Source organism: Bombina bombina, chromosome 1, assembly GCF_027579735.1.
Source record: "Bombina bombina isolate aBomBom1 chromosome 1, aBomBom1.pri, whole genome shotgun sequence".
NCBI classification, from domain to species: domain Eukaryota; kingdom Metazoa; phylum Chordata; class Amphibia; order Anura; family Bombinatoridae; genus Bombina; species Bombina bombina.
Window position 1 is genome coordinate 111,910,669 of NC_069499.1, and position 26,236 is coordinate 111,936,904.

Sequence of the window (26,236 nt, forward strand, 5' to 3'; positions counted from 1 at the left end):
CCACTTGGGAACTAGGTTCAATGATATCCTCACAGGGTTCAGTATCAGGAATTCCTGTACAGGAAACAGATGTAGTAGAAAATATAGGTTGATGCAAAGTATCTCCCAAGGAAAACATTTACTTAGATTCAGTAACAGAAGAATTTTGAGAAGGTGGAGTGTACTGAAATATGCCACTCTCGGGTAGATGCGGAGGAATTGTGACACAAGATTCTGACTGAGAAGTTTTCTGGGGTTCAGCAGGCATACTTATTTGAGTTTGAATTTCAGAGCTAAATTCTCCAGGAACTACCTCTGGAAAACTGAAAGGTTTTATATCTGGAACAAAATTATCTTTTGCTTCTAGCACATGGTTTACAGACATTGAGGCAGCATGATAGGGATGTAAGGAATCGGCAGTTGAAAGCAGTTTTTGTAATTGTAGAGTTTAAGATGATAAACCATTAAGTGCTTCAAAAACAGACTGATGGCGACTAGAGACAACATCCAGCTTGGTGTGGAAAGTATCATGAGGCAAGAGAGGATCTGGCACAACAGAAACTAAATCATGAGATTCAGGTTGAGTTTCCTCTTTACACTTCAGAGTTTATGTAGGCAGAAAGATTTTCTTTTTCTGTTCATTAGAGAGCTTAGATAACTGAGATTTCTTCCCAATATGAGGATTCTTAGGGTGGTACCACTGTGGCCTGGAGTACCTTATATCAGTTTGAGAACATAAATCCTCTTCATCTTTGGATGCATAATTCTGAGATAAAAAATCTGCATAGTTCTTGAGGGGACCATTTCTCCAAACGGCAGTCTGTAAACCAGATGTCTCTTCTTCCAGCTCTGAATCCGTCCAATCTACAGAATTCCTGGGAATATCAGTATTTCCATGAGAGATTTCATGATGGGAGCTGTCTGCAGCATCTATATTGTAAATATAGCTTCCAAGGATGTCATTATAGCCAATAGGTTGAGGTTTTGTCTGAGTTTGTGGCGAATTAAAGTTGCGCTCATACCAGTCTGCCAGTTCAGCTGGATCTCTGAAGATATCCTCCTCGTTGATATATTCAGACTCCGAGTCAGTATCACCAGGATGGGAATCACAAACAGGAGGAGTAGATGGTATTCTGGAACAGTAGTCCTGTCTCTTTAAATCTTTAAAGATCTGATTTTTTTCTGCTGAATTTATGGATACATTCTCTTCAGTTACATAGTCAGATTCAGAATCAGTTTTACCAAAATAGGAACCACGAACATGAATAGAGGATACTCTAGAATGGGAGTACTGTGTCTTTTTTAGGCATTAGCTTTCTGTCACGTTCCGGTGTATATGCGCTCACGACACAGGAAATTGTTGTTCCCTCTCTCTGTCCTAATCCTTCTTTTGATAAAGAACGTTTGTTGCACAACTTGGACGTTGTGCGGGCTCTTAAATTCTATCTGCAGGCTACGAAGGACTTTCGTCCGTCTTCTGCATTGTTTGTTTGCTTTTCTGGGAAACGTAAGGGCCAGAAAGCTACTTCTTCTTTTCTTTCTCTATGGTTGAAGTGTTATTCGTATGGCTTATGAGACTGCTGGACAGCAGCCTCCTGAGAGAATTTCAGCTTAGTCCACTAAGGCCCTTTGGGCCTCCAAGAATGAGGCCTTTGTAGAACAGATTTGTAAGACTGCGACTTGCTCTTCTTTGCACACTTTTTAAAAATTCTATTAATTTTATACTTTTGCCTCGGCTGAGGCTTCTTTTGGGAGAAAGGTTTTGCAAGCCGTGGTGCCTTCTGTTTAGGTTACCTGTCTTGTCCCTCCCTAATCATCTGTGTCCTCTAGCTTGGGTATTGATTCCCAATAGTAATTGATGATCCGTGTCTTAAGAGAGAAAACAAAATTTATGCTTACCTGATAAATTTCCTTCTTTCTTGACACGGTGAGTCCACAGCCCTCCCTGTTTTCAGACAGTTTTTTTTATACAAACCTCAGGCACCTCTGCACCTTGTGTTACTTCCTTTCTCCTTTTCCTTCAGTCGAATGACTGAGGTTGTGGGAAGGGAAGTGATACTTAACAGCTTTGCTGTGGTGCTCTTTGCCTCCTCCTGCTGGCCAGGAGTGATATTCCCAACAGTAATTGGTGATCCGTGGACTCACCTTGTCAAGAAACAAAGAAATTTATCAGGTAAGCATAATTTTTGTATTTTTTTATTTCATAATTCATTCAGAGCATACAATTTTAAATAACTCTTCCAATGTATTTCCTTTATATAATTAGTTTTGTTCCTTTTTGTATCCTTTGTTGAAAGGTAGGCTGCTGATTGGTGGCTGCACCTATGTCTCTTGTCATTGGCTCTGATAGCTCCTATTAGTGCATTACTGCTCTAGTAAATTGGAAAGTTGTTTCAATGTATGTATCTTAATGGAAAAACAGTGTTTCATGTAGGTTAGCAGCGGCGCTAGTCTGGTGTCATTGACTATATGTTATCAACCACTTTTGTTTTCTATGGATAAAATACGTTGTTTTGCCGGGTGCGTAAAGAACGCAATGAAATGAGCGGTACCACACTTTCCATTGCGCTGCCATTACGAGTTACTGAAAAACCTCCTTGTGCTGTGCATTATGGTGTGTTAAGCTTCATACCGCACAAAAGCCAAGGGCTGAGTTTACGTGCTCGTGCACGCTTTCCCACATATACATCAATGGGGAGAAAGTGTTAGAAAACCTGCAATCGCGGAATGGTAAATTGGCGTAATGCAACCAGATTGATGTCTATGGGGAAAAGAAAGTTACGTTTAAATCTAACACCCTAACATAAACCTCTAGTCTAAACACCCGTAGTCCGCCGCTCCCCGACATCGCTGACACTAATAGTTATTAACCCCTAATCCTCCGCTCCTCAACATCGCAGACACTATATTAACCTATTAACCCTTAAACCGCTGCCCCCCACATTGCAACTAATAAATAAACCTATTAACCGCTAAACCCCCGCACCCCACTTTGCAAAACACTAAATTAAACTATTAACCCATAAACCTAACACCCCCCTAACTTTAAGTTAAAAGTTACAATATAACTATCTTAAAATAAATAAAAACTTACCTGTGAAATAAAAAAAAAAAACCCCAAAGATTAAGCTATCAATTAACCTAACATAACTATTCTTCTAATAAAATAAAATAAACTACCAATTAAAAATCATAAATTACATGATTAAAAAACAAACACTACGAAAAAATAAAAAATCTAAATTACAAATTTAAATAAATCTAACATTACAAAAAAAATAAAACGCTAAGATTACAAAAAGTAAAAAACAAAATTATCCAAAATCTATCTTCATCCCGGTGTCGCGGAGCAGTTTAGGATTTTTTTTTTAGATTTAGTTTTTTTTTTAGGGGGGAAAGTCGTAATTTTTTAATGTAAAAGATCTGTTTAACTTAGGGCAATGTCCTACAAAAGGCCCTTTTAAGGGTTATTAGTAGTTTATTGTTAGGTTAGAGGGTGTTTTTATTTTGGGGGGTGGCTCTTTTGTTTTTATAGCGCTATTATATTATAAGTAATTTTTATTAATTTGGATAATTTCGTTTTTTTTTTCCTTTCCTATGGCATGGAGAGTCCACAACTTAATTCTAAATACTAGTGTGATATTCACCTCCTGGCCAGCAGGTGGAGGCAAAGAGCACCCCAGCAGAGCTGTTAAGTGTCACTTCCCTTACCCATAACCCCCAGTCATTCTTTGCCTCTATCAACGGGAGAATGGCGAAGATGAGTGTCTAAAGATATTTAATCCTTTAATGGGTACTTTTCCCTGCAAGCAAGGATTGGGGCCTAGCTGTGTCCATGTCAATCTCTTTAGTAATAGTAATGGTGGCTTTTAGCAGTTGGAAGACGGCGAGATAGTCTTTGCTTTACTTCTAACACTATTTGGTTACTCTGTTTTTTCTCTTTCTACAGGTCCCTGACAGAGGGGCATATTTATCAAGCTCCGTATGGAAACAGAAGTTATGAAGCAGCGGTCTAAAGACCACTGCTCCATAACCTGTCCGCCTGCTCTGAGGCTGCAGGCAGAAATCAACCCAATCGAATACGATCGGGTTGATTGACACCCCCCGCTAGCGGCCAATTGTCCGTGAATCTGCAGGGGGCGGCATTGCACCAGCAGTTCACAAGAACTGTTGGTGCAATGATAAATGCCGAGAGATTATGCTGTCGGCATTTATCGATGTGCAGTGGACATGATCCGCTATATCGGATCATGTCCGCTTGCACAATCATAAATATGCCCCAGAGTGTGATTGTCTGTCTGTCACACCTAAGAAGCTGTTCCTGCCTTGCAGCTGGATTCACAGGTAAGTGCGTTTGCCTTCTAGGTACTGAAGGCCAGCACCTTGGTGGTTAACTTTTCAAGTGTATCTGTATTTGGGACACTATCCCTTTTTATTACGGATCATGTAGATGGGCAGCTCTGCAGGTTTTTTGGTGTGTGTGAGGAGGACATAAGGGATTAATACATTTTCCCTTAATTTGAGGATATGAGACTGGCTCAAGGGTTAAGGGGTTAATTCTCCTTGGAGTTAATACTCCTTTATTTTTCAACTTAGCATTCAAAATACTGTAGAGGACAGAGATTGTTATTTACTGTAACGGTTCCCTTAAGAAACGTGCACCTTTATTATATGGCGCAGTTTCTTTTTCTCTATTCCACTCACATGACACTCCGCTCTTCTGCATTTCTCACTTGAAGAGCCGAGCGTAGTTCGTCAGTGAAGTTCTTCTGTGACGGCTGATATTTGTAAAACATATTGTCTGTTTTAGGAGGAAGTTCTCTGATCTGTGCTGTGGAGACTCCCGATGATATCTAGTGGTGCCTTCCTGGTCCGGTGTGGTAAGACTCCTTAGTGTGACTGAGGTTATAGAAGTGGCAATTTAGAATTCTTTTTTCATATTTTTCTGCCTATTTGACTACTTATTGTTTAGGAATAAGGGAGGTGCTTATATATATATATATATATATATATATATATATATATATATATATATATATATATATATATATATATATATATATATATATATATATATATATATATATATATATTAGTGGGAATCAATTCTGTGATTATGGACACAGATCAAGACTCTGTTGCTTTTGACATATGCTTACTCTGACCTTAACATTTAAAGATAAATTAAACCCTTCTGAGCCATATGTCTCTCAGGATAATGTTGTTCAGGATATGCCTCTTTTATCTCCTCAAATGTCCCAATCCTTAGTGGTTTCAAATGCAGTGCCCTGTGGTTCCTCTTAACATCCTCCTGGGGGAGTTTACCAGGAGATTTTGCTGCGCAGATAACTTCTGCGGTTTCCGCAGCTTTCCCTGCTTCGGGTAAGTGTAAGGGGAAATCTAAAAATATTTCTGCTAGTAACGTTTCTGACCCCACTAAATCTGCGCTGGTCAACCTTTCCCATATGTCTGACGAGAATGATACCTCCTGTAGCTTCTGAAGGTGAGATCTCAGACTCTGACATGATGGTGGAAAATTCTGCAGAATCTGAAGAAGTTAATTTCAGATTTATACTTGAACACCTCCGGTTACTTCTGAAGGAGGTTTTATCTACTTTGGACAACTCCGAACCTTCTGTCGTTGTCAACCCTAAAAGGGCTACTAAACTTAATAGGGTTTATGATACTCTCATCCGTGGAAGTTTTTCCTGTTCCAGACCATATGTCGGAGATTATAGCTCAGGAATGGAAAAAGCCAGGGATTCATTTTTCCCCTTCCCCTGTTTTTAAAAAGATGTTTCCTGTTGCTGAGACTATTCATGACTCGTGGTGCACTGTTCCGAAGCAATAAGTGCTATCTCTACTCTAGCCTATAGAGGATAGTTGTTCTTTCAAGGATCCAATGGTTAAGAAGCTAGAGGCTTACTTAAAAAAGATGTACATTAATCAGGGATTACAGTGGCAACCTGCTGCAAGTATTGCTATGGTTGCGGGGGCAGCATCTTATTGGTGGAATGCCTTGACTGACCTGATTTCAGAAGAGACTAGTAAAGAGGATAGGATCAAGGCTCTTAAGTTGGCAATACTTTTATCTGTGATGCCAAAATGCAAGTGATTAGACTGGGAGCCAAGATTTCTAGCTTCGCTGTTCTAGCTCGCAGAGCTCTCTTGTTAAAATCTTGGTCTGCAGATGTTTCTTCAAAGTCCAAACTTCTGTCTTTGCCTTATAAGGGCAAGATCTTATTTGGTCCTGGTCTGGCTTAGATCATTTCCGAAATTACGGGTGGAAAGGTATCTTTCCTTCCTCAGGACAAGAAGAATTTTCGTTCCTTTTGTAACTTTAAGGTACAGAAGTCTTCCTCCTCCTCTTCCAAGCCGGATCAGTCCAAGTCTTCTTGGAGGTTCAGTCAGCCTTGGAATAAGGGGAAGCAAGCCAAGAAACCTTCCTCTGATTCTAAATCAGCATGAAGGGACTGCCCCCGATCCAGTCTTGGATTGGGTAGGTGGCAGGCTTTCCTTTTTTCAACAGGCTTGGATATGCAATGTCCCAGATCCTTGGGTCGTGGACATAGTATCCCAGGGTTACAAAATAGGATTCAAGACTTGTCCTCCCAAGGGCAGATTTATCCTGTCAAGGTTATCTGCGAACCAGGTAAAGAGAGAGGCCTTCTTAAACTGCATAAATGACCTATCTTCCCTGGGAGTGATTGCCCCAGTTCCCGTAGAGGAACTGGGTCAAGAATTATATTCAAATCTGTTTGTGGTTCCAAAAAAAGGAGAGAACTTTCCATCCTATTTTAGACCTAAAGTGCCTCAACAAATTCCTCAGGGTTCCGTCCTTTAACGTGGAAGCCATTCGTTCCATTCTTCCATTGGTTAAAGAGGGTCAGTTCATGACGACCATAGACCTGAAGGACGGGTATCTCCATGTTCCCATTCACAGGGATCATTATCGGTTTCTGAGATTTGCCTTCCTGGACAAGCACTTCCAGTTTGTTGCCCTTCCGTTTGGTCTTGCTATGGCGCCCATCATTTTCATGAAGGTTCTGGGGGCTCTTTTGGCATTGGTAAGATCTCAGGGAATAGCGGTAGCGCCTTACCTAGACGTCATCTTGGTTCAAGCGTCATCTTTTCAATTAGCAAGATCTCATACAGTTATGTTGTTGTCTATTCTATGTTCCCACGGGTGGAAAGTGAATCTGGAAAAGAGTTCCCTCGTACCAGCAACAAGGGTGTGTTTCTTGAGAACAATGATAGATTCTCTATCCAGGAATTTTTTTCTGATGGATGTCAGAAAATCCAAACTTCTTGCTTTATGCCTTTCTCTCCAGTCTTCTGTTTGTCCATCAGTGGCTCAATGCCTAGAGGTGATCGGTCTGATGAAAGCTTCTATGGGCATAATTCCTTTTGCTCGGTTCCATCTGAGACCTCTGCAGCTCAGCATGCTAAGTCAATGGAACAGAGGATAAATCTGGATCCCCTAACTAGGGACTCTCTCTTATGGTAGATTTCTCAGGACCATCTATCTCGGGGCAAATGCTTCCTGAGACTATGACCACGGATGCCAGCCTGTTAGGCTGGGGTGCGGTTTGGGGCTCCTTAAAAGCTCAGGGTCTGTGGACTCGGGAGGAGTCGTCTCTTCCCAAAAATATTCTGGAATTAAGAGCAATCTTCAATGCCTTGACAGCTTGGCCTCAGTTAGCCTAGGTCGGACAACATTACCTCGGTGGGTTACATTAACCACCAAGGAGGAACTCTAGTTCCTTAGCTATGAAGGTGGTGACGCGTATCCTACAGTGGGTCGAAACTCACGATTGTCTATCTGCCATCCACATTCCAAGTGTGGACAACTGGGAGGAGGATTTTCGGAGCAGACAGACCTTTCATCCCGGGGAGGGGGCTCTCCATCCGGAGATTTTCTCAAAATTAACCCTCAGTGGGGGTTTCCGGAATTGGATCTGATGGCTTCTCGTCAAAACGCCAAGCTTCCAAAGTACGGTTCAAGGTCAAGATATCTTTAAGCAGCTCTGATAGACGCTCGTATCAAACAGGAGAGCGCGTCTGTGATTCTGATAGCTCCTGCATGGCCTCACAGGATCTGGTTCGCGGATCTGGTGAAGATGTCATCTCTTCCACCTTGGAGGTTACCTCTGAGGAAATACCTTCTACTTCAAGGTTCCTTCCTTCATCCAAATCTAGATTCTCTGAAGCTGACTGCTTGGAGTTTGATAGTTTTGGCTAGGTGTGGCTTTTCTGAGACTGTTATTGATACCATGCTTCAGGCTCGTAAGCCTGTTACACGCACGATTTACCATAAGGTATGGCGCAGATACCTCTATTGGTGTGAATTGAAGGGTTTCTCTTGGAGCAGGGTAAGGTTACCAAGAATTTTGTCTTTTCTCCAGGAGGGTCTGGAGAAGGGTTTGTCAGTCAGTACTCTGAAGGGTAAGATTTCTGCACGGTCTATTCTTTTGCACAAATGTTTGGCAGATTTGCCAGATGTCCAATCTTTTGTTCAGGCCTTGGTCAGAATCAGGCCTGTATTCAAATCTGTTGCTCCTCCTTGGAGTCTTAATCTTGTTCTTAAAGTTTTGCAGCAGGCTCTGTTTGAGCAGGTACATTCTGTTGATATTAAATTGTTATCTTGGAAGGTTTTGTGTCTTCTTGCTATTTCTTCTACTCGCAGATTTTCTGAACTTTCGGCTCTGCAGTGTGATTTCCCCCTACCTTATTTTTCATTCGGATAAGACTTTATACTAAGTTGGGATTTCTTCCAAAGGTAGTGTCGGATCGTAATATTAATCAGGATATTGTTTGCCCCAATCCTTCTTCCCAAAAGGAACGTCTTTTGCATAACCTGGATGTTGTGCGTGCTCTAAAATTTTACCTTCAAGCAACTAAAGATTTTGGTCAAACTTCTGTCCTGTTCGTTGTTTTCTCTGGTAAGCGTAAAAGTCAGAAGGCTACTTCTACTACCCTTTCTCTCTGGTTGTGAAGTGTTATACGGTTAGCTTATGAGACAGCTGGACAACAGCCTCCTGAGAGAATAACGGCTCATTCCACTAGGGCTGTCTCCACTTCTTGGGCTTTCAAGAATGAAGCCTCTCTGGAGCAAATTTGCAAGGCGGCAACAAGGTCCTCTTTGCATAGCTTTTACAAATTCTACAAATTTGATACTTTTGCCTCGGCTGAGGCTTCTTTTGGGACAAAAGTTCTTCAAGCGGTGGTGCCTTCTGTTTAGGTCTACCTGTCTTGTTCTCCCTCCCTTTTCATTCCTTGTCCTTTAGCTTGGGTATTGGTTCCCGCAAGTAATTGGAATGAAGTCGTGGACTCTTCATGCCATAGGAAAGAAAACAAAATTTATGCTTACCTGATAAATTTCTTTCCGTGCATGGAGAGTCCACGACCCCGCCCTTATTGAAATTTAAGACAGCAGGTTTTTTTGTGTAAACTTCAAACACCTCTATACCCTTTTGTTATCATCTTTTTTATGGGTAATGGGTAAGGGAAGTGACACTTAACAGCTCTGCTGGGGTGCTCTTTGCCTCCTCCTGCTGGCCAGGAGGTGAATATCCCACTAGTAATTGGAATGAAGTCGTGGACTCTCCATGCCCGGAAAGAAATAAATGTATCAGGTAAGTATAAATTTTGTTTTTGTAATCTTAGTATTTTTTTCTTTTCGTAATTTTAGCAGTTTTTTTTTTTTTTTTTAAATGTTAGGATTTTTTTTTTTTTCATGTTAGGTTTATTATTAAAAAAAAAATGTAATCATGTAATTTAGAATTTTTAATTGGTAGTTTTTTTATGTTACGTTAATTTATAGTTTAATCTTAGTTTTTTTTTATTTTAAGATAGTTATATTGTAACTTTTAATTTAAAGTTAGGGGGGTGTTTAGGGGTTAATAGTTTAATTTAGTGTTTTGCAACGTGGGGGTTCCGAGGTTTAGGAGTTAATAGGTTTAGTTTAATAGTTACGATGTGGGGGGCTGGTGGTTTAGGGGTTAATAGGTTTAGTTTATTAGTTGCGATGTGGGGGGCTGGAGGTTTAGGGGTTAATACTTTATTATAGTGTTGGCGATGTGTGGGGCCGGCGGTTTAGGGGTTACTAGATTGATTTAGTGTTGGCAAAGAGGGGGGCCTGCGGTTTAGGGGTTATTAGATTAATTTAGTGTCAGCGATGTGGGTGGGTGGCAGATTAGGGGTAAATAGGTGTAATATAGTATTTGCGATGCGGGAGGGTGGCGGTTTAGGGGTAGTTTATGGGTGTTAGTGTGCTTTGTAACATTTTAGTTATGAGTTTTGTGAAACATTTTTATTTTGCAATTTATTTTACTGGTCTCAGATCGCGGAATGGATCCTGTCGGTATAGGCTGTAATGCAAGCATTTTAGCCGGACAGCACAACCTGTTATAAGGCGCTATGGAAAATCCTGCACTCATACATAATTTTTTGAGTGCGTAATGGAGGGTTGTGTTAAGGCTAAAATGCTTGCGGTATAGCTATACCGCAGCGACTTGTAATATGCGTTACCTGCCATTCCATGTGCAATGTCCAATTTTTCAGCGGTATAGCCGTACCGCACTATAACGCAAAACTTGCAATCTAGCTGAAAGTGTTTTCCTAGGTTCCTTGCCTACAATATTTTATATATACATCAATTCTGTCCCAGAAGTGAAAGATCTTCACAATAATCTCAAGGGCCTATCCCACCAGTCTTGTGGTCCAGCTAATGGCTGAGTTGCATTTCTTGATCATGTGATCTTTAAATCAGTGTCACAAGTTGTGGTTGTAATGAGCTAACAGCCTTATTGTAGAAGCATCACTTGTTATTGGATCTTACGGACAGATATTGTTTAACAATTTATCTTCCCCAGTTTTGTTACAATAATATCTGCAAAACAGATGTGTTTTTTGTTAAACCCAAGTCTACTAAGAGCTCACTTTCAGCAGTAACTTATTGGAATTGTTATAATTTTTATTGCATTTTTTCTATTTATTCCGAATTGGTAATAAATTATGCTTATAATATCAGTGCAAATACTATATGTATAAGTCAAATAATGTTTGCATGGTTACAAATGTAAATTAGATTAGTTTGATATGATTACATTTCTCATGGTAGGTGGTTCGGCAAGTTAATTTCTTATTTAATACATTAAAGGGACATAAAACCCAAACTATTTTCTTTCATGATTTACGTAGAACATACAAATTTAAACAACTTTTTAAATTTACTTCTATCATATTTTCTTTGTTTTCTTGTTGAAAAGCAGGAAAGTATGTTTAGCAGAGTGCACGTGTCTACAGCATTATATGGTAGCAGTTTTGCAACAATGTTGTACATTAGCAAAAACACTAGGTGGCAGCACTATTTCCTGTCATGTAATGCCCCAGAGATGTGCACGCTACCTATCTAGATATCTCTTCAAATAACATGAGAATTAAAAAAAAATTTGATAACAGAATTACATTGGAATCTTTTTTTTAAATTGTATTCTCTTTCTAAATCGTGAAATAAATTTTTTGGGTTTCATGTCCCTTTAAGTCAGGGGTGTCCAAGGGAAATGTAGTTCCAAAACCTCTGGAGAGCAAAGTTTGGACACCCCTGCTTTAAGTCTTTCACAAGTTTATTAATGCAGCCTTTGTGGGAACCTTCCCATTTTGCACCGCTGCTGTTAAACCATTTGTTCTTTTGGTTTTTGCTCATAAACAAGGGATGTAAATGGATGAGGTAATGCATGGTTTGGTCGTCCTCCTTGTCATCTGATATTATCTAAAATAAACAATTTATTTTTTAAGGTATGAGGTCAAAGCTACTATTCAGTCACTCTTTCATATATTTTTTAAAGAAGTGCAACAGAGAATCAATATGTGCTCCAGTCTGCATAATCTTTTTTTTTTTTTTTCTGGGGCCAATTTGTTTGTATTAGAAACATGTCTAATAGAGGTGTTGACTAGTCTTCGCAGACATTAATTGGACACTTAAAAATCCATAGCCATCAAATAGTGGAGCACACACCCTCTCATATTCATTTCTGATTACCTTATATAGGTACATATTTATATTTCAGTAGCTTTACTATAAACATAAGCTAAGCATTAGGAATGCTTCTGTATTTTGATCATAGATTGCAAAAAAAAAATGCCATTCCTCATAGGTTGCGAAATAAGAGAGTCTTGTTAGCTTATGTCAAAGGAACATTAAAGTAATATCAATGTATAGCATGTTGCAGAGTCAGGGTTCTGTATTCTACAAGATATACTGTGGTTTTTTCTGAGGGTAGCGAAAAAACCTCTAATTTTCAGAATTTAATTTACAAGCAAATTGGGTAGGTAAAGTTAGTAATGAAAGTAATTGAAACATTGTCAGGGAATTACATTTAAATGCCCTTTGATTACTGTAGTTACGCTGGCGAGTTGTCAAGCCTGAAGTCTATTATTTAGTAATGCAGAGTGAAGGGACATGGAAAGTCAGCATTTGAAAGAGCATATTTTAAACATTGGAAAATACTTTATCAATCACAATATTTGAAATTTAAAAACTATTCTTGATATGTAGTAGCTTTTCAAGCACTGCTTGATTTTCTTCAGTGTTACAGTGAGTGTATTAACTTCTCAAAATTGAAAGCAGTGTATAAAATAACACCATAGATCCTGATAGGCTGAACAGAATTTAAGACTCATATAGCCTAGTCTATAGACTTATTGAAAAGTAAAATAAAGGGACATACTTATATGCATAACTGTAAAAAGCTGACCGGAAAATATCATCTGAACATCTCTATGTAAAAAAAGAAAGATATTTTACCTCACAATTTCTTCAGCTCACCAGAGTAAGTGCTGTGTATAGTAACAGTTATACTTCAGCTGCTGTCCAGCTGTAGGTAAAAAAAAAATAAAGAAAAAAGGAAGAAATGAACAGAAGCCAATCAGCGTCACCAGTGCTGAGGTCATGAACTGTTTTACTGTGATCTCATGAGATTTCATAGTAAACTTCCTTAAACTGAATAGGGAAATAACATGAGTGTGCATGAGGAACGCTCCCTTGCAAGCCCCGGGACAGGCATACTGATTTGCTGCTTAAAGTCCTTTACAATGGGGTGTGAATACTTAAGACATTTTGAGGTAAATATCTTCCTTTTTTACCAGATGTTCAGGTGATATTTTCTAGTCAGCCTTTTAAAGTTATGCTGCATCACTTTCAAGTGTTTCTACATTTAGTTATCATGTCCCTTTAAGATAGAATTGTTCTCATCCTTTGCATTCCTGAAGTATTTTTAATTTATTTTTCTCTCCTTTCAAATTAAGTGCCCACTATCCAGGAACCTACACTGTGCAGGATGCCCTTAAGACGGGGAAGAAGCTTTGGGCTTCAGAAGATTATAGCACTTATAATAATGAAGTTGGGGGAGGCTGCTGGGCACGGCTTCTCAACCAGAATTATGTAAATGGAAACATGACTTCGTAAGTAAAGACATCTTGATGAAGTGCATCTCAGTACCCTTAAAGGGATATTAAATCTAATTTGTTCTTTCATGATAGAGCATGCAATGTTAAGCAACTTTCTAATTTACCCCTCTCTTGGTATCTTTATTTAAAAAGTAGGAATGTAAGCTTAGGAGCCGGCCCATTTTTGGTTCAAAACCTAGGTTGTACTTGCTGATTGGTGGATAAATCAGGAAAGAAACAAAATGTGGTTTTCATATCCCTTTAAATAAAGATTTACCTGCTAAAACTTATTCAAAACCGTATTCATTGTGGTTGACTTACCTGTTTGTAGGTCAGTAAATCCTTTCTGTCTTGTTGTAAGTCATTTAAAAGACTTTATTATACAGGGAAATATGTTTTGTTTGTAAGATGCATTAGAAAGAGCATACCATTTTAAACAACTTTCCAATTAATTTCTATTATCAAATTGACTTCATTCTCTTGATATCCTTTGTTAAAACTCATATCTAGATAGGCTCAAGTAGCTGCTGATTAGTGGCTGCACATAGATGTCTTGTGTGATTGGCTCACCCATGTGCATTACTGTTTCTTCAACAAAGGATATCTAAAGAATAAAGCAAATTGGATAATAGAAGTAAATTGGAATATTGTTTAAAATTGTTTTCTCTCTGAATCATGTCCCTTTAAACATATCCAGTTACAGAAGTTGCCATACAAAGTCAATGAGATGATCTTACTAATCGATATTCTTTTTAGCAGTGAGCTGCCTCACATTTATTCTGTATCCGCTCTAGGTTGGCCAGAGAGCTTGCAATCAGTTAAAGGGATGCAAAAGCGAAAAACTGTCTTTATGATTCAGAGCATGCTATTTTAAAATAGTTTCCAATTTGCTTCTGTTATCTAATTTGCTTTGTTCCCATGATTATTAGAAAATTGTTTAAAATTGCATGCTCTATCTGAATCCTGAAAGTATAATTTAAGTGCTGATGCAGAAGTAATGCAAAGGCGCAGTGTCAAGGAAGTAAAAGTGTTACAAGCAGCAGACTTTCTGTAGTCTTGAAAGGAACATTATGTATTTTATTGGCAGAGGATTTTTCTAAGACACTTAAAGGGACACTGAACCCAAATTTTTTCTTTTGTGATTCAGATAGAGCATGCAATTTTAAGCAACTTTCTAATTTACTCCTATGATCAAATTTTCTTCGTTCTCTTGGTATGTTTATTTGAAAAGCAAGAATGTAAGTTTAGATGCCGGCCCATTTTTGGTGAACAACCTGGGTTGTCATTGCTGATTGGACAGCACCAATAAACAAGTGCTGTCCGTGGTCTGAAACAAAAATGTGCTGGCTCCTTAGCTTAGATGCCTTCTTTTTCAAATAAAGATGGCAAGTGAACGAAGAAAAAATTGATAATAGAAGTAAATTAGAACGTTGCTTAAAATTGCATGCTCTATCTGAATCATGAAAGAAAAAATTTGGGTTCAGTATCCCTTTAAGTTGAATTAGGATTTTTTTTTTTTTATCTCAGTGTATTTTGGAATTCACATATTATTTCTTCCAGAACCATCTCATGGAATTTGGTTGCCAGCTATTATGAACAGTTGCCCTTTGGCCTGGAAGGGCTGATGACGGCCAAAGAACCATGGAGCGGAAACTATGTTGTGTCCCCACCAATCTGGATCACCGGTAACTTGCTGGCAAGAGATATTTCTATTTCAGTCACCACATTTGGGGGTTAAAGAACGGATTTCACATTTTTAGTCATTTTATATTTGAAGTAAGCAGTTAATTACAGAGGAAGTTTGTAGTTTTGCAAGACAAGTTATACACACTTAAATAAATATTTAAAGGTAGTTATTTATTATGTTACATCTAAAAAACACATTACAAATGTATAACTGTTTTTTAAATATTTTTGTTTCTATTGGTTTTGCCATTGGACACCTATAGAACTGAAAGAGTTGTTCTGGTCAGCCAATGAGCAGTTTGACCCTAGGTATGAGTTGTCCACACAAATGCAGTTGTTGGTTTATTAAATCAATTTTAAAAAAAAAGAGGTTTATTTGACCTTTTCTCCAACATAGGTGTGTCCGGTCCACGGCGTCATCCTTACTTGTGGGATATTCTCTTCCCCAACAGGAAATGGCAAAGAGCCCAGCAAAGCTGGTCACATGATCCCTCCTAGGCTCCGCCTTCCCCAGTCATTCTCTTTGCCGTTGTACAGGCAACATCTCCACGGAGATGGCTTAGAGTTTTTTAGTGTTTAACTGTAGTTTTTATTATTCAATCAAGAGTTTGTTATTTTAAAATAGTGCTGGTATGTACTATTTACTCAGAAACAGAAAAGAGATGAAGATTTCTGTTTGTATGAGGAAAATGATTTTAGCACCGTAACTAAAATCCATGGCTGTTCCACACAGGACTGTTGAGAGCAATTAACTTCAGTTGGGGGAACAGTGTGCAGTCTCTTACTGCTTGAGGTATGACACATTCTAACAAGACGATGTAATGCTGGAAGCTGTCATTTTCCCTATGGGATCCGGTAAGCCATGTTTATTAAGATAGTAAATAAGGGCTTCACAAGGGCTTATTAAGACTGTAGACTTTTTCTGGGCTAAATCGATTCATTATTAACACATATTTAGCCTTGAGGAATCATTTATTCTGGGTATTTTGATATGATTATATCGGCAGGCACTGTTTTAGACACCTTATTCTTTAGGGGCTTTCCCTAATCATAGTCAGAGCCTCATTTTCGCGCCGGTATGGCGCACTTGTTTTTGAGGACAGCATGGCATGCAGCTGCATGTGTGTGGAGCTCTGATACATAGAAAAGTCTTTCTGAAGGCATCATTTGGTATCGTATTCCCCTTTGGGCTTGGTTGGGTCTCAGCAAAGCAGATTCCAGGGACTGTAAAGGGGTTAAATATAAAAACGGCTCCGGTTCCGTTATTTTAAGGGTTAAAGCTTCCAAATTTGGTGTGCAATACTTTTAAGGCTTTAAGACACTGTGGTGAAATTTTGGTGAATTTTGAACAATTCCTTCATACTTTTTCGCAATTGCAGTAATAAAGTGTGTTTAGTTTAAAATTTAAAGTGACAGTAACGGTTTTATTTTAAAACGTTTTTTGTGCTTTGTTATCAAGTTTATGCCTGTTTAACATGTCTGAACTACCAGATAGATTGTGTTCTGACTGTGGGGAAACCAAGGTTCCTTCTCATTTAACTATATGTATTTTATGTCATAAAAAAATTTAGTAAAAATGATGCCCAAGATGATTCCTCAAGTGAGGGGAGTAAGCATGGTACTGCATCATCCCCTCCTTCGTCTACACCAGTCTTGCCCATACAGGAGGCCCCTAGTACATCTAGTGCGCCAATACTCCTTACTATGCAACATTTAACGGCTGTAATGGATAATTCTATCAAAAACATTTTAGCCAATATGCCCACTTATCAGCGAAAGCGCGACTGCTCTGTTTTAGAAAATTCTGTAGAGCATGGAAAACTGATGATATGGTTTCTGAAGGGCCCCTACACCAGTCTGAGGGGGCCAGGGAGGTTTTGTCTGAGGGAGAAATTTCAGATTCAGGAAACATTTCTCAACAAGCTGAACCTGATGTGATTACTTTTAAATTTAAGTTGGAACATCTCCGCGCTCTGCTTAAGGAGGTGTTATCCAATTTGGATGATTGTGATTATCTGGTCATTCCAGAACCACTATGTAAAATGGAAAAGTTCTTAGAGGCCCCGGGGCCCCCCGAAGCTTTTCCTATATCCAAGCGGGTGGCGTACATTGTTAGTAAAGAATGGGACAGGCCCGGTATACCTTTAGTACCTCCCCCCATATTTATAAAATTGTTTTCTTATAGTCGACCCCAGAAAGGACTGATGGCAGACAGTCCCCAAGGTCGAGGGGGCGGTTTCTACTCTACACAAGCGCGCCACTATACCCATAGAAGATAGTTGTGCTTTCCAAGATCCTATGGATAAAAAATTAGAAGGTCTGCTAAAGATGTTTGTTCAGCAAGGTTCCCTTCTACAACCAATTGCATGCATTGTCCCTGTCACTGCAGCCGCGTGTTTCTAGTTTGATGAGCTAGGAAAGGCGATTATTAGTAATTCTTCTTCTTATGAGGAGATTATGGACAGAATTCGTGCTCTTAAATTGGCTAATTCTTTCACCCTAGACGCCACCTTGCAATTGGCTAGGTTAGCGGCGAAAAAATTCTGGGTTTGCTATTGTGGCGCAGAGCGCTTTGGTTAAAATCTTGGGCAGCGGATGCGTCTTCCAAGAACAAATTGCTTGACATTCCTTTCAAGGGGAAAACACTCTTTGGCCCTGACTTGAAAGAGATTATCTCTGATATCACTGGGGGCAAGGGCCACGCCCTTCCTCAGGATAGGTCTTTTCAAGACCAAAAATAAACCTAAGTTTCGTCCCTTTCGCAGAAACGGATCAGCCCCAAGGGCTACGTCCTCTAAGCAGGAAGGTAATACTTCTCAAGCCAATCCAGCCTGGAGACCTATGCAAGGCTGGAACAAAGGAAAGCAGGCCAGGAAACCTGCCACTGCTACCAAGACAGCATGAAATGCGGGCCCCCGATCCGGGACCGGATCTGGTGGGGGGCAGACTCTCTCTCTTCGCTCAGGCTTGGGCAAGAGATGTTCTGGATCCTTGGGCGCTAGAAATAGTCTCCCAAGGTTATTCTCTGGAGTTCAAGGGGCTTCCTCCAAGGGGGAGGTTCCACAGGTCTCAGTTGTCTTCAGACCACATAAGAAGACAGGCATTCTTACATTGGGTAGAAGACCTGCTAAAAATGGGAGTGATTCATCCTGTTCCATTAGGAGAACAAGGGATGGGGTTCTACTCCAATCTGTTCATAGTTCCCAAAAAAGAGGGAACGTTCAGACCAATCTTAGATCTCAAGATCTTGAACAAGTTTCTCAAGGTTCCATCGTTCAAGATGGAAACCATTCGAACACTTCTTCCTTCCATCCAGGAAGGTCAATTCATGACCAAGGTGGATTTCAAGGATGCGTATCTACATATTCCTATCCACAAGGAACATCATCGGTTCCTAAGGTTTGCATTCCTGGACAAGCATTTCCAGTTCGTGGCGTTTTCTTTCGGATTAGCCACTGCTCCTAGGATTTTCTCATAGGTACTAGGGTCCCTTCTGGCGGTGCTAAGACCAAGGGGCATTGCTGTAGTACCTTACTTGGACGACATTCTGATTCGAGCGTCGTCCCTTCCTCAAGTAAAGGCTCACACGGACATTGTCCTGGCCTTTCTCAGATCTCACGGATGGAAAGTGAACGTGGAAAAGAGTTCTCTATCTCCGTCAACGAGGGTTCCCTTCTTGGGAACTATAATAGACTCCTTAGAAATGAGGATTTTTCTGACAGAAGCCAAGAAAATCAGAGGACCAGAGACTCATTCCGTTGGTGGCTGTCCCTGGACAACCTGTCACAAGGGATGACCTTCCGCAGACCAGAGTGGGTCATTGTCACGACCGACGCCAGTCTGATGGGCTGGGGCGCGGTCTGGGGATCCCTGAAAGCTCAGGGTCTTTGGTCTCGGGTAGAATCTCTTCTACCGATAAATATTCTGGAACTGAGAGCGATATTCAATGCTCTCAAAGCTTGGCCTCAGCTAGCGAGGGCCAAGTTCATACATCAACCATCAGGGGGGAACAAGGAGTTCCCTAGCGATGGAAGAAGTGACCAAAATCATTCTATGGGCGGAGTCTCACTCCTGCCACCTGTCTGCTATCCACATCCCAGGAGTGGAAAATTGGGAAGCGGATTTTCTGAGTCGTCAGACATTGCATCCGGGGGAGTGGGAACTCCATCCGGAAATCTTTGCCCAAGTCACTCAACCGTGGGGCATTCCAGACATGGATCTGATGGCCTCTCGTCAGAACTTCAGAGTTCCTTACTACGGGTACAGATCCAGGGATCCCAAGGCGGCTCTAGTGGATGCACTAGTAGCACCTTGGACCTTCAAACTAGCTTATGTGTTCCCGCCGTTTCCTCTCATCCCCAGGCTGGTAGCCAGGATCAATCAGGAGAGGGCGTCGGTGATTTTGATAGCTCCTGCGTGGCCACGCAGGACTTGGTATGCAGATCTGGTGAATATGTCATCGGCTCCACTATGGAAGCTACCTTTGAGACGAGACCTTCTTGTTCTAGGTCCGTTCGACCCACTCCAGCTGACTGCTTGGAGATTGAACGCTTGATCTTATCAAAGCGAGGGTTCTCAGATTCTGTTATTAATACTCTTGTTCAGGCCTGAAAGCCTGTAACCAGAAAAATTACCACATAATTTGGTATATCTGTTGGTGTGAATCTGCAGGATTCCCTTGGGACAAGGTTAAGATTCCTAAGAGTCTATCCTTCCTTCGAGAAGGATTGGAAAAAGGATTATCTGCAAGTTCCTTGATGGGACAGATTTCTGCCTTGTCTGTGTTACTTCACAAAAAGCTGGCAGCTGTGCCAGATGTTCTAGCCTTTGTTCAGGCTCTGGTTAGAATCAAGCCTGTTTACAAAATTTGGACTCCTCCTTGGAGTCTCAACCTAGTTCTTTCAGTTCTTCAGGGGGTTCCGTTTGAACCCTTACATTCCGTTGATATTAAGTTATTATCTTGGAAAGTTTTGTTTTTGGTTGCAATTTCTTCTGCTAGAAGAGTTTCAGAATTATCTGCTCTGCAGTGTTCTTCTCCTTATCTGGTGTTCCATGCAGATAAGGTGGTTTTGCGTACTAAACCTGGTTTTCTTCCAAAAGTTGTTTCTAACAAAAACATTAACCAGGAGATAGTTGTGCCTTCTTTGTGTCCTAATCCAGTTTAAAAGAAGGAACGTTTGTTGCACAACTTGGATGTAGTTCGTGCTCTCAAATTTTACTTAGCAGCTACTAAGGATTTCAGACAAACTTTGTCTTTGTTTGTTGTTTATTCTGGTAAACGGAGAGGTCAAAAAGCAACTTCTACCTCTCTCTCCTTCTGGATTAAAAGCATTATCCGATTGGCTTATGAGACTGCCGGACGGCAGCCTCCTGAAAGAATCACAGCTCACTCCACTAGGGCTGTGGCTTCCACATGGGCCTTCAAGAACGAGGCTTCTGTTGATCAGATATGTAAGGCAGCGACTTGGTCTTCACTGCACACTTTTTCTAAATTTTACAAATTTGATACTTTTGCTTCTTCTGAGGCTATTTTTGGGAGAAAGGTTTTGCAAGCCGTGGTGCCTTCCATTTAGGTGACCTGATTTGCTCCCTCCCTTCATCCGTGTCCTAAAGCTTTGGTATTGGTTCCCACAAGTAAGGATGACGCCGTGGACCGGACACACCTATGTTGGAGAAAACAGAATTTATGTTTACCTGATAAATTACTTTCTCCAACGGTGTGTCCGGTCCACGGCCCGCCCTGGTTTTTTTAATCAGGTCTGATAATTTATTTTCTTTAACTACAGTCACCACGGTAACATATGGTTTCTCCTATGCAAATATTCCTCCTTAACGTCGGTCGAATGACTGGGGTAGGCGGAGCCTAGGAGGGATCATGTGACCAGCTTTGCTGGGCTCTTTGCCATTTCCTGTTGGGGAAGAGAATATCCCACAAGTAAGGATGACGCCGTGGACCGGACACACCGTTGGAGAAAGTAATTTATCAGGTAAACATAAATTCTGTTTTTATGCAACATATATTTAACATGTTTATAAGCATGATAGGGTATTAATCTTGAATACATACCTAAGTGGCGAGCAAATGTGGGTATAATTTGTATGCACCAGTCAGCAAATCAATATTCCCAAATATCAACTAAATGACCCCAGCATAGTTAGAGAGATTTTAATTTATTCCTCCCTGCTCCCCCTTCCTATTCCTTTCTCTATAGAGTGGTCCCACATCAGGTAGCAATAATTGTTTTAAAAATACTTGCATAGCGTATTTAAAAAAGAAAGGGAACACAAAGACAGCATTAGCATCTGCTATTTGTAAAGTAGTGTAATCTGCTTCCTATGATATGTACGTTTGCTATCGCTTTAAAGAGACATGGCAGTGCAGAAATTGGCAAACCACTCCGCATATCTATGAGTTTAACCTCACAAAGGCATTTAAATACATAGTTAATGTACTGTCCAAAAGCCTTGTAGGGTCTGCAGTGCTAAAATGACATTCTCTAACAAATAAGAGCATGTAACATTTACACTACAGTGTCCCTTTAAGATCACGATAGATCCCTTCAGGTCAACATGTTCCAAACCCTTATATTCACACCACTCTTTCTTTAATCCCTATTGGTTTTCCCAAATGCTCTCGATACACATTGGTTTCTCATTTTGCTGTGATCTCCCTTTTGAGTAGATACTTTATTAAAAGGACACTAGAGCCATACATTTTCTGCAAGGTACCTTCAAGGGACATGAAACCCAAAATGTTTCTTTCATGATTTAAGTAGAACATACAATTTTAAACAACTTTCCAGTTTACTTCTATTATCTAATGTCCATTCTATTTGTATCATTTGTTGAAGGAGCAGCAATGCACTACTGGTTTCTAAATGAACACTTGGGTGAGCCAATGACAATCGGTATATATATGCAGCCACCAATCAGCAGCTAGAACCTAGGTTATTTTCTGCTCCTGAGCTTTCCTAGATAAACCTTTCAGCAAAGAATAACAAGAGAAGGAAGCAAATTAAATAATAGAAGTAAATTTGAAAGTTTAAAATTGTACACTGTCTAAATCATGAATGTCTAATTATTACTTTACTGTACCTTTAATAAACCTTGCTGTAAGTGCTTACCGCCTGTCCTTCTAGCAAGTTGAAAGCTCTGTATTTATTTGTTCTCCCCAGGTGCTGCTATGGCACTTATTGCAATGGCTGACCATAACCTCAAGCTATTTTTTCACTTTTGACATTTTTCTTTCATGGGTCTTATAGAGCATACCATTTTAAACACCTTTCCAATTTACTTCTTTTATCTAATTTGCATCATTCTCTTTGTATCCTTTGTTAAAAAGCATACCTAGGTAGAGTCGGGAGCTGAACTGGTGGCTGTACATATACGCCTCTTGTAATTGCCTTACAGATTTGCTCAGCTAGCTCCCAGTAGTGCACATTGCTGCTCCTTTGATAAAGGATACCAAGTAAATTAAGCTAAATGGATCATGGTAAATTGGAAATCTGTTTAAAATGTATGCTCTATCTTGCTCATAAAAAAAAACATTTTGGGTTTCATGTCCCTTTAAGCTTATAGTGCAGGCATATGAACTGTCATGATGGCTCTATTTAAGATTATTATCATATTAGACTTACATTTAGTTCTGTGTGTGTATGTATATGTGTGTGTGTGTGTGTATCTATTTATATATGTGTGTGTGTGTGTGTATCTATTTATATGTGTGTGTGTGTGTGTATCTATTTATATATGTGTGTGTGTGTGTATCTATTTATGTGTGTGTGTATCTATGTGTGTGTGTGTGTGTGTATCTATTTATATGTGTGTGTGTGTATCTATATGTGTGTGTATGTATGTATTTATGTGTGTGTATGTGTGTATTTATGTGTGTGTATGTGTGTATGTATTTATATGTGTGTGTGTGTGTGTGTGTATGTATGTATATGTATGTGTGTATGTATTTATATGTGTGTGTGTGTATGTATGTATATATGCGTGTGTGCATGTATATATATGTGTGTGTATGTATGTATATATGCGTGTGTGCATGTGTATATATATATATATATATATATATATATATATATATATATATATATATATATATATATATATATATATATATATATATATATATCTCATTATGCTCAGCTGCTGCTATTTACAAGTATTGGCTTTTCACTGAAGGCTGTTCAGGCAGAGTGATAAGCTGATATTTATAAAGAGCATGAGTTCAAGAGTGCACTGCTATACATAGAAACATAGATTTTGACGGCAGATAAGAACCATAGGCCCAACTAGTTTTTCCTGATATTTCCTAAAAGTATAAACTTCTCTAGTTTGTAGGATAGACTTATGCTTGTCCCAGGCATTCTTAAAGTGCCCCACAGTGTTCCATTACCACCTCTTGTGGAAGTTTATTCCATGAATCAATCACCCTTTCTGTAAAGAAGTGCTTCCTCAAATTACCCCTGAATACACTACCCTTGAGATCATGACACCTTGTTCTTGAAATGAAAAATACTCACAGCCTCAGTTTTACTAAGCCACTTAATATACTTGAAAGTTTACTATCATATTGCCTCTTTCCCTTCTCTCCTCCTAAGCTATACATATTTAGGTCATTGAGCCTCTCGTGGTAATTTTTTTATTTTTTAGTCCATGTACCATTTTAGTAGCCCTCCTTTGCATGAATGATCTGTAAAATGGCATACGAACCTTACTATTTCTACTGGAAATATCTCTCCCAATACAACCAAGCATTCTACTGGCCTTACTTGCTGCAGTACTACATTGTTTACTAAATTTCAAATCATCTCAAATAATAAGTCTCAAGTCCCATTCATCATTTGTAATAGTGAGAAAATTGTCATTGAATCTGTAATTTAACATTTGGATTTTTCTTTCCTAAATGCATAATTTCTCCTGTTAAGTGTAGTCAGTCCACGGGTCATCATTACTTATGGGATATTAACTCCTCCCCAACAGGAAGTGCAAGAGGATCACCCAAGCAGAGCTGCTATATAGCTCCTCCCCTCTACGTCACACCCAGTCATTCTCTTGCACCCAACTAATAGATAGGATGTGTGAGAGGACTGTGGTGATTATACTTAGTTTTTATATCTTCAATCAAAAGTTTGTTATTTTAAACAGCACCGGAGTGTGTTGTTCCTTCTCAGGTAGAATTTGAAGAAGAATCTACCTGAGTTTTTGTATGATCTTAGCGGACGTAACTAAGATTCATTTTGCTGTTCTCGGCCATTCTGAGGAGTGAGGTAAACTTCAGATCAGGGGACAGCGGGCAGGTTTACCTGCAAAGAGGTATGTTGCAGTATATTATTTTCTGAGGAATGGAATTGACTGAGAAAATACTGCCAATACCGATATAATGTAAGTTCAGCCTTAAATGCAGTAGTAGCAACTGGTATCAGGCTGTTATGTATATATGTTTACACTTCAGTATTCTGGGGAATGGCACTTCACTGGGACAATACTGTATGCATATAACTTTTAGCCTAACTTGCAGTGGGAACGACTAGCAGCAGGCTTTTTAATGACATTTCATATTGTTAGATTTTAAACGTTTGCTGGCATGTTAAATCGTTTAATTATCTGAGGTACTTGGTGAAAAATTGTTTTGGGCACTATTTTCCACTTGGCTGTCGTTTATTTTAAATTTAAAACAGTTTCACTGAACTTCCCTCACTGTTGTGTGTGAGGGGGAGGGGCCTATTTTGGCGCTTTTGCTACGCATCAGAAATTCAGTCACAAGTCTGTTTCTCTCCCTGCATGATCCGGATCGTCTCTACAGAGCTCAAGGGTCTTCAAAACTTATTTTGAGGGAGGTAATCACTCACAGCAGACCTGTGAGATTGTGCTTTGACTGTGATAAAAAACGTTTATATTTTATAAAATTTTTTCTGCTATTAAGGGTTAGTTATCCATTGCTAATGGGGGCAATCCTTTGCTAAATTTATGCCTTTACCGGGAAAAATTTGGTTTTTATAACTTCTCCGGTTCATTGTTATTCAACTGTTATAGTTCTTTCTGTGCTTCTTAAAGGCACAGTACGTTTTACATATTACTTGTAAATTTAGTTGAAAAGTATTTCCAAGCTTGCTAGTCTAATTGCTAGTTTGTTAAACATGTCTGACTCAGAGGAATATCTCTTTGCTATATGTGCAAAAGCCAAGGTGGAGCCCAATAGAAATTTATGTACTAATTGCATTGATGCTACTTTAAATAAAAGTCAATCTGTACAAGTTGAACATCATTCACCAAACAACGAGGGGGAAGTTATGCCGACTAACTTGCCTCACGTGTCAGTACCTGCATCTCCCGCTCGGGAGGTGCGTGATATTGTAACGCCGAGTACATCAGGGCGGCCATTACAAATCACCCTACAGGACATGGCTAATGTTATGACTGAAGTTTTGTCTAAATTACCAGAACTTAGAGGTAAGCGAGATCACTCTGGGGTGAGAACAGAGTGCGCTGATAATAATAGGGCCATGTCAGATACTGCGTCACAATTTGCAGAACATGAGGACGGAGAGCTTCATTCTGCAGGTGACGGATCTGATCCAAATAGAGTGGATTCAGACATTTCAAATTTTAAGTTTAAACTAGAAAACCTCCGTGTACTGCTAGGGGAGGTATTAGCGGCTCTGAATGATTGTAACACCGTTGCAATCCCAGAGAAATTATGTAGGCTGGATAGATACTATGCGGTACCGGCGAGTACTGACGTATTTCCTATACCTAAGAGGCTTACAGAGATAATTACTAAGGAGTGGGATAGGCCCGGTGTACCCTTTTCCCCCCCTCCTGTATTTAGAAAAATGTTTCCAATAGACGCCACCACACGGGACGTATGGCAGACGGTCCCTAAGGTGGAGGGAGCGGATTCTACTCTGGCTAAGCGTACCACTATCCCGGTGGAGGATAGCTGTGCTTTTTCAGATCCAATGGATAAAAAGTTAGAGGGTTACCTTAAGAAAATGTTTGTTCAACAAGGTTTTATATTGCAACACCTTGCATGTATTGCGTCTGTCACGGCTGCGGCCGCATTTTGGTCCGAGTCTCTGGAAGAGACTCTTGACTCAGCAACTATAGATGAGAT

At 39.8% G+C, this 26,236-nt stretch overlaps 1 protein-coding gene across 2 annotated transcripts in view; it reads left to right on the top strand.

Annotated features, from left to right (window-relative positions):
• Positions 1–26,236, top strand: part of GALC (galactosylceramidase) — a 163,379-nt gene that overhangs the window by 81,952 nt on the left and 55,191 nt on the right. For both annotated transcript variants that reach the window (XM_053697581.1, XM_053697582.1), the window contains exons 8-9: positions 13,288–13,443; positions 14,989–15,113. In XM_053697581.1, coding sequence (XP_053553556.1) covers positions 13,288–13,443; positions 14,989–15,113 — 281 coding nt within the window. The remainder of the gene's footprint in view (positions 1–13,287; positions 13,444–14,988; positions 15,114–26,236) is intronic.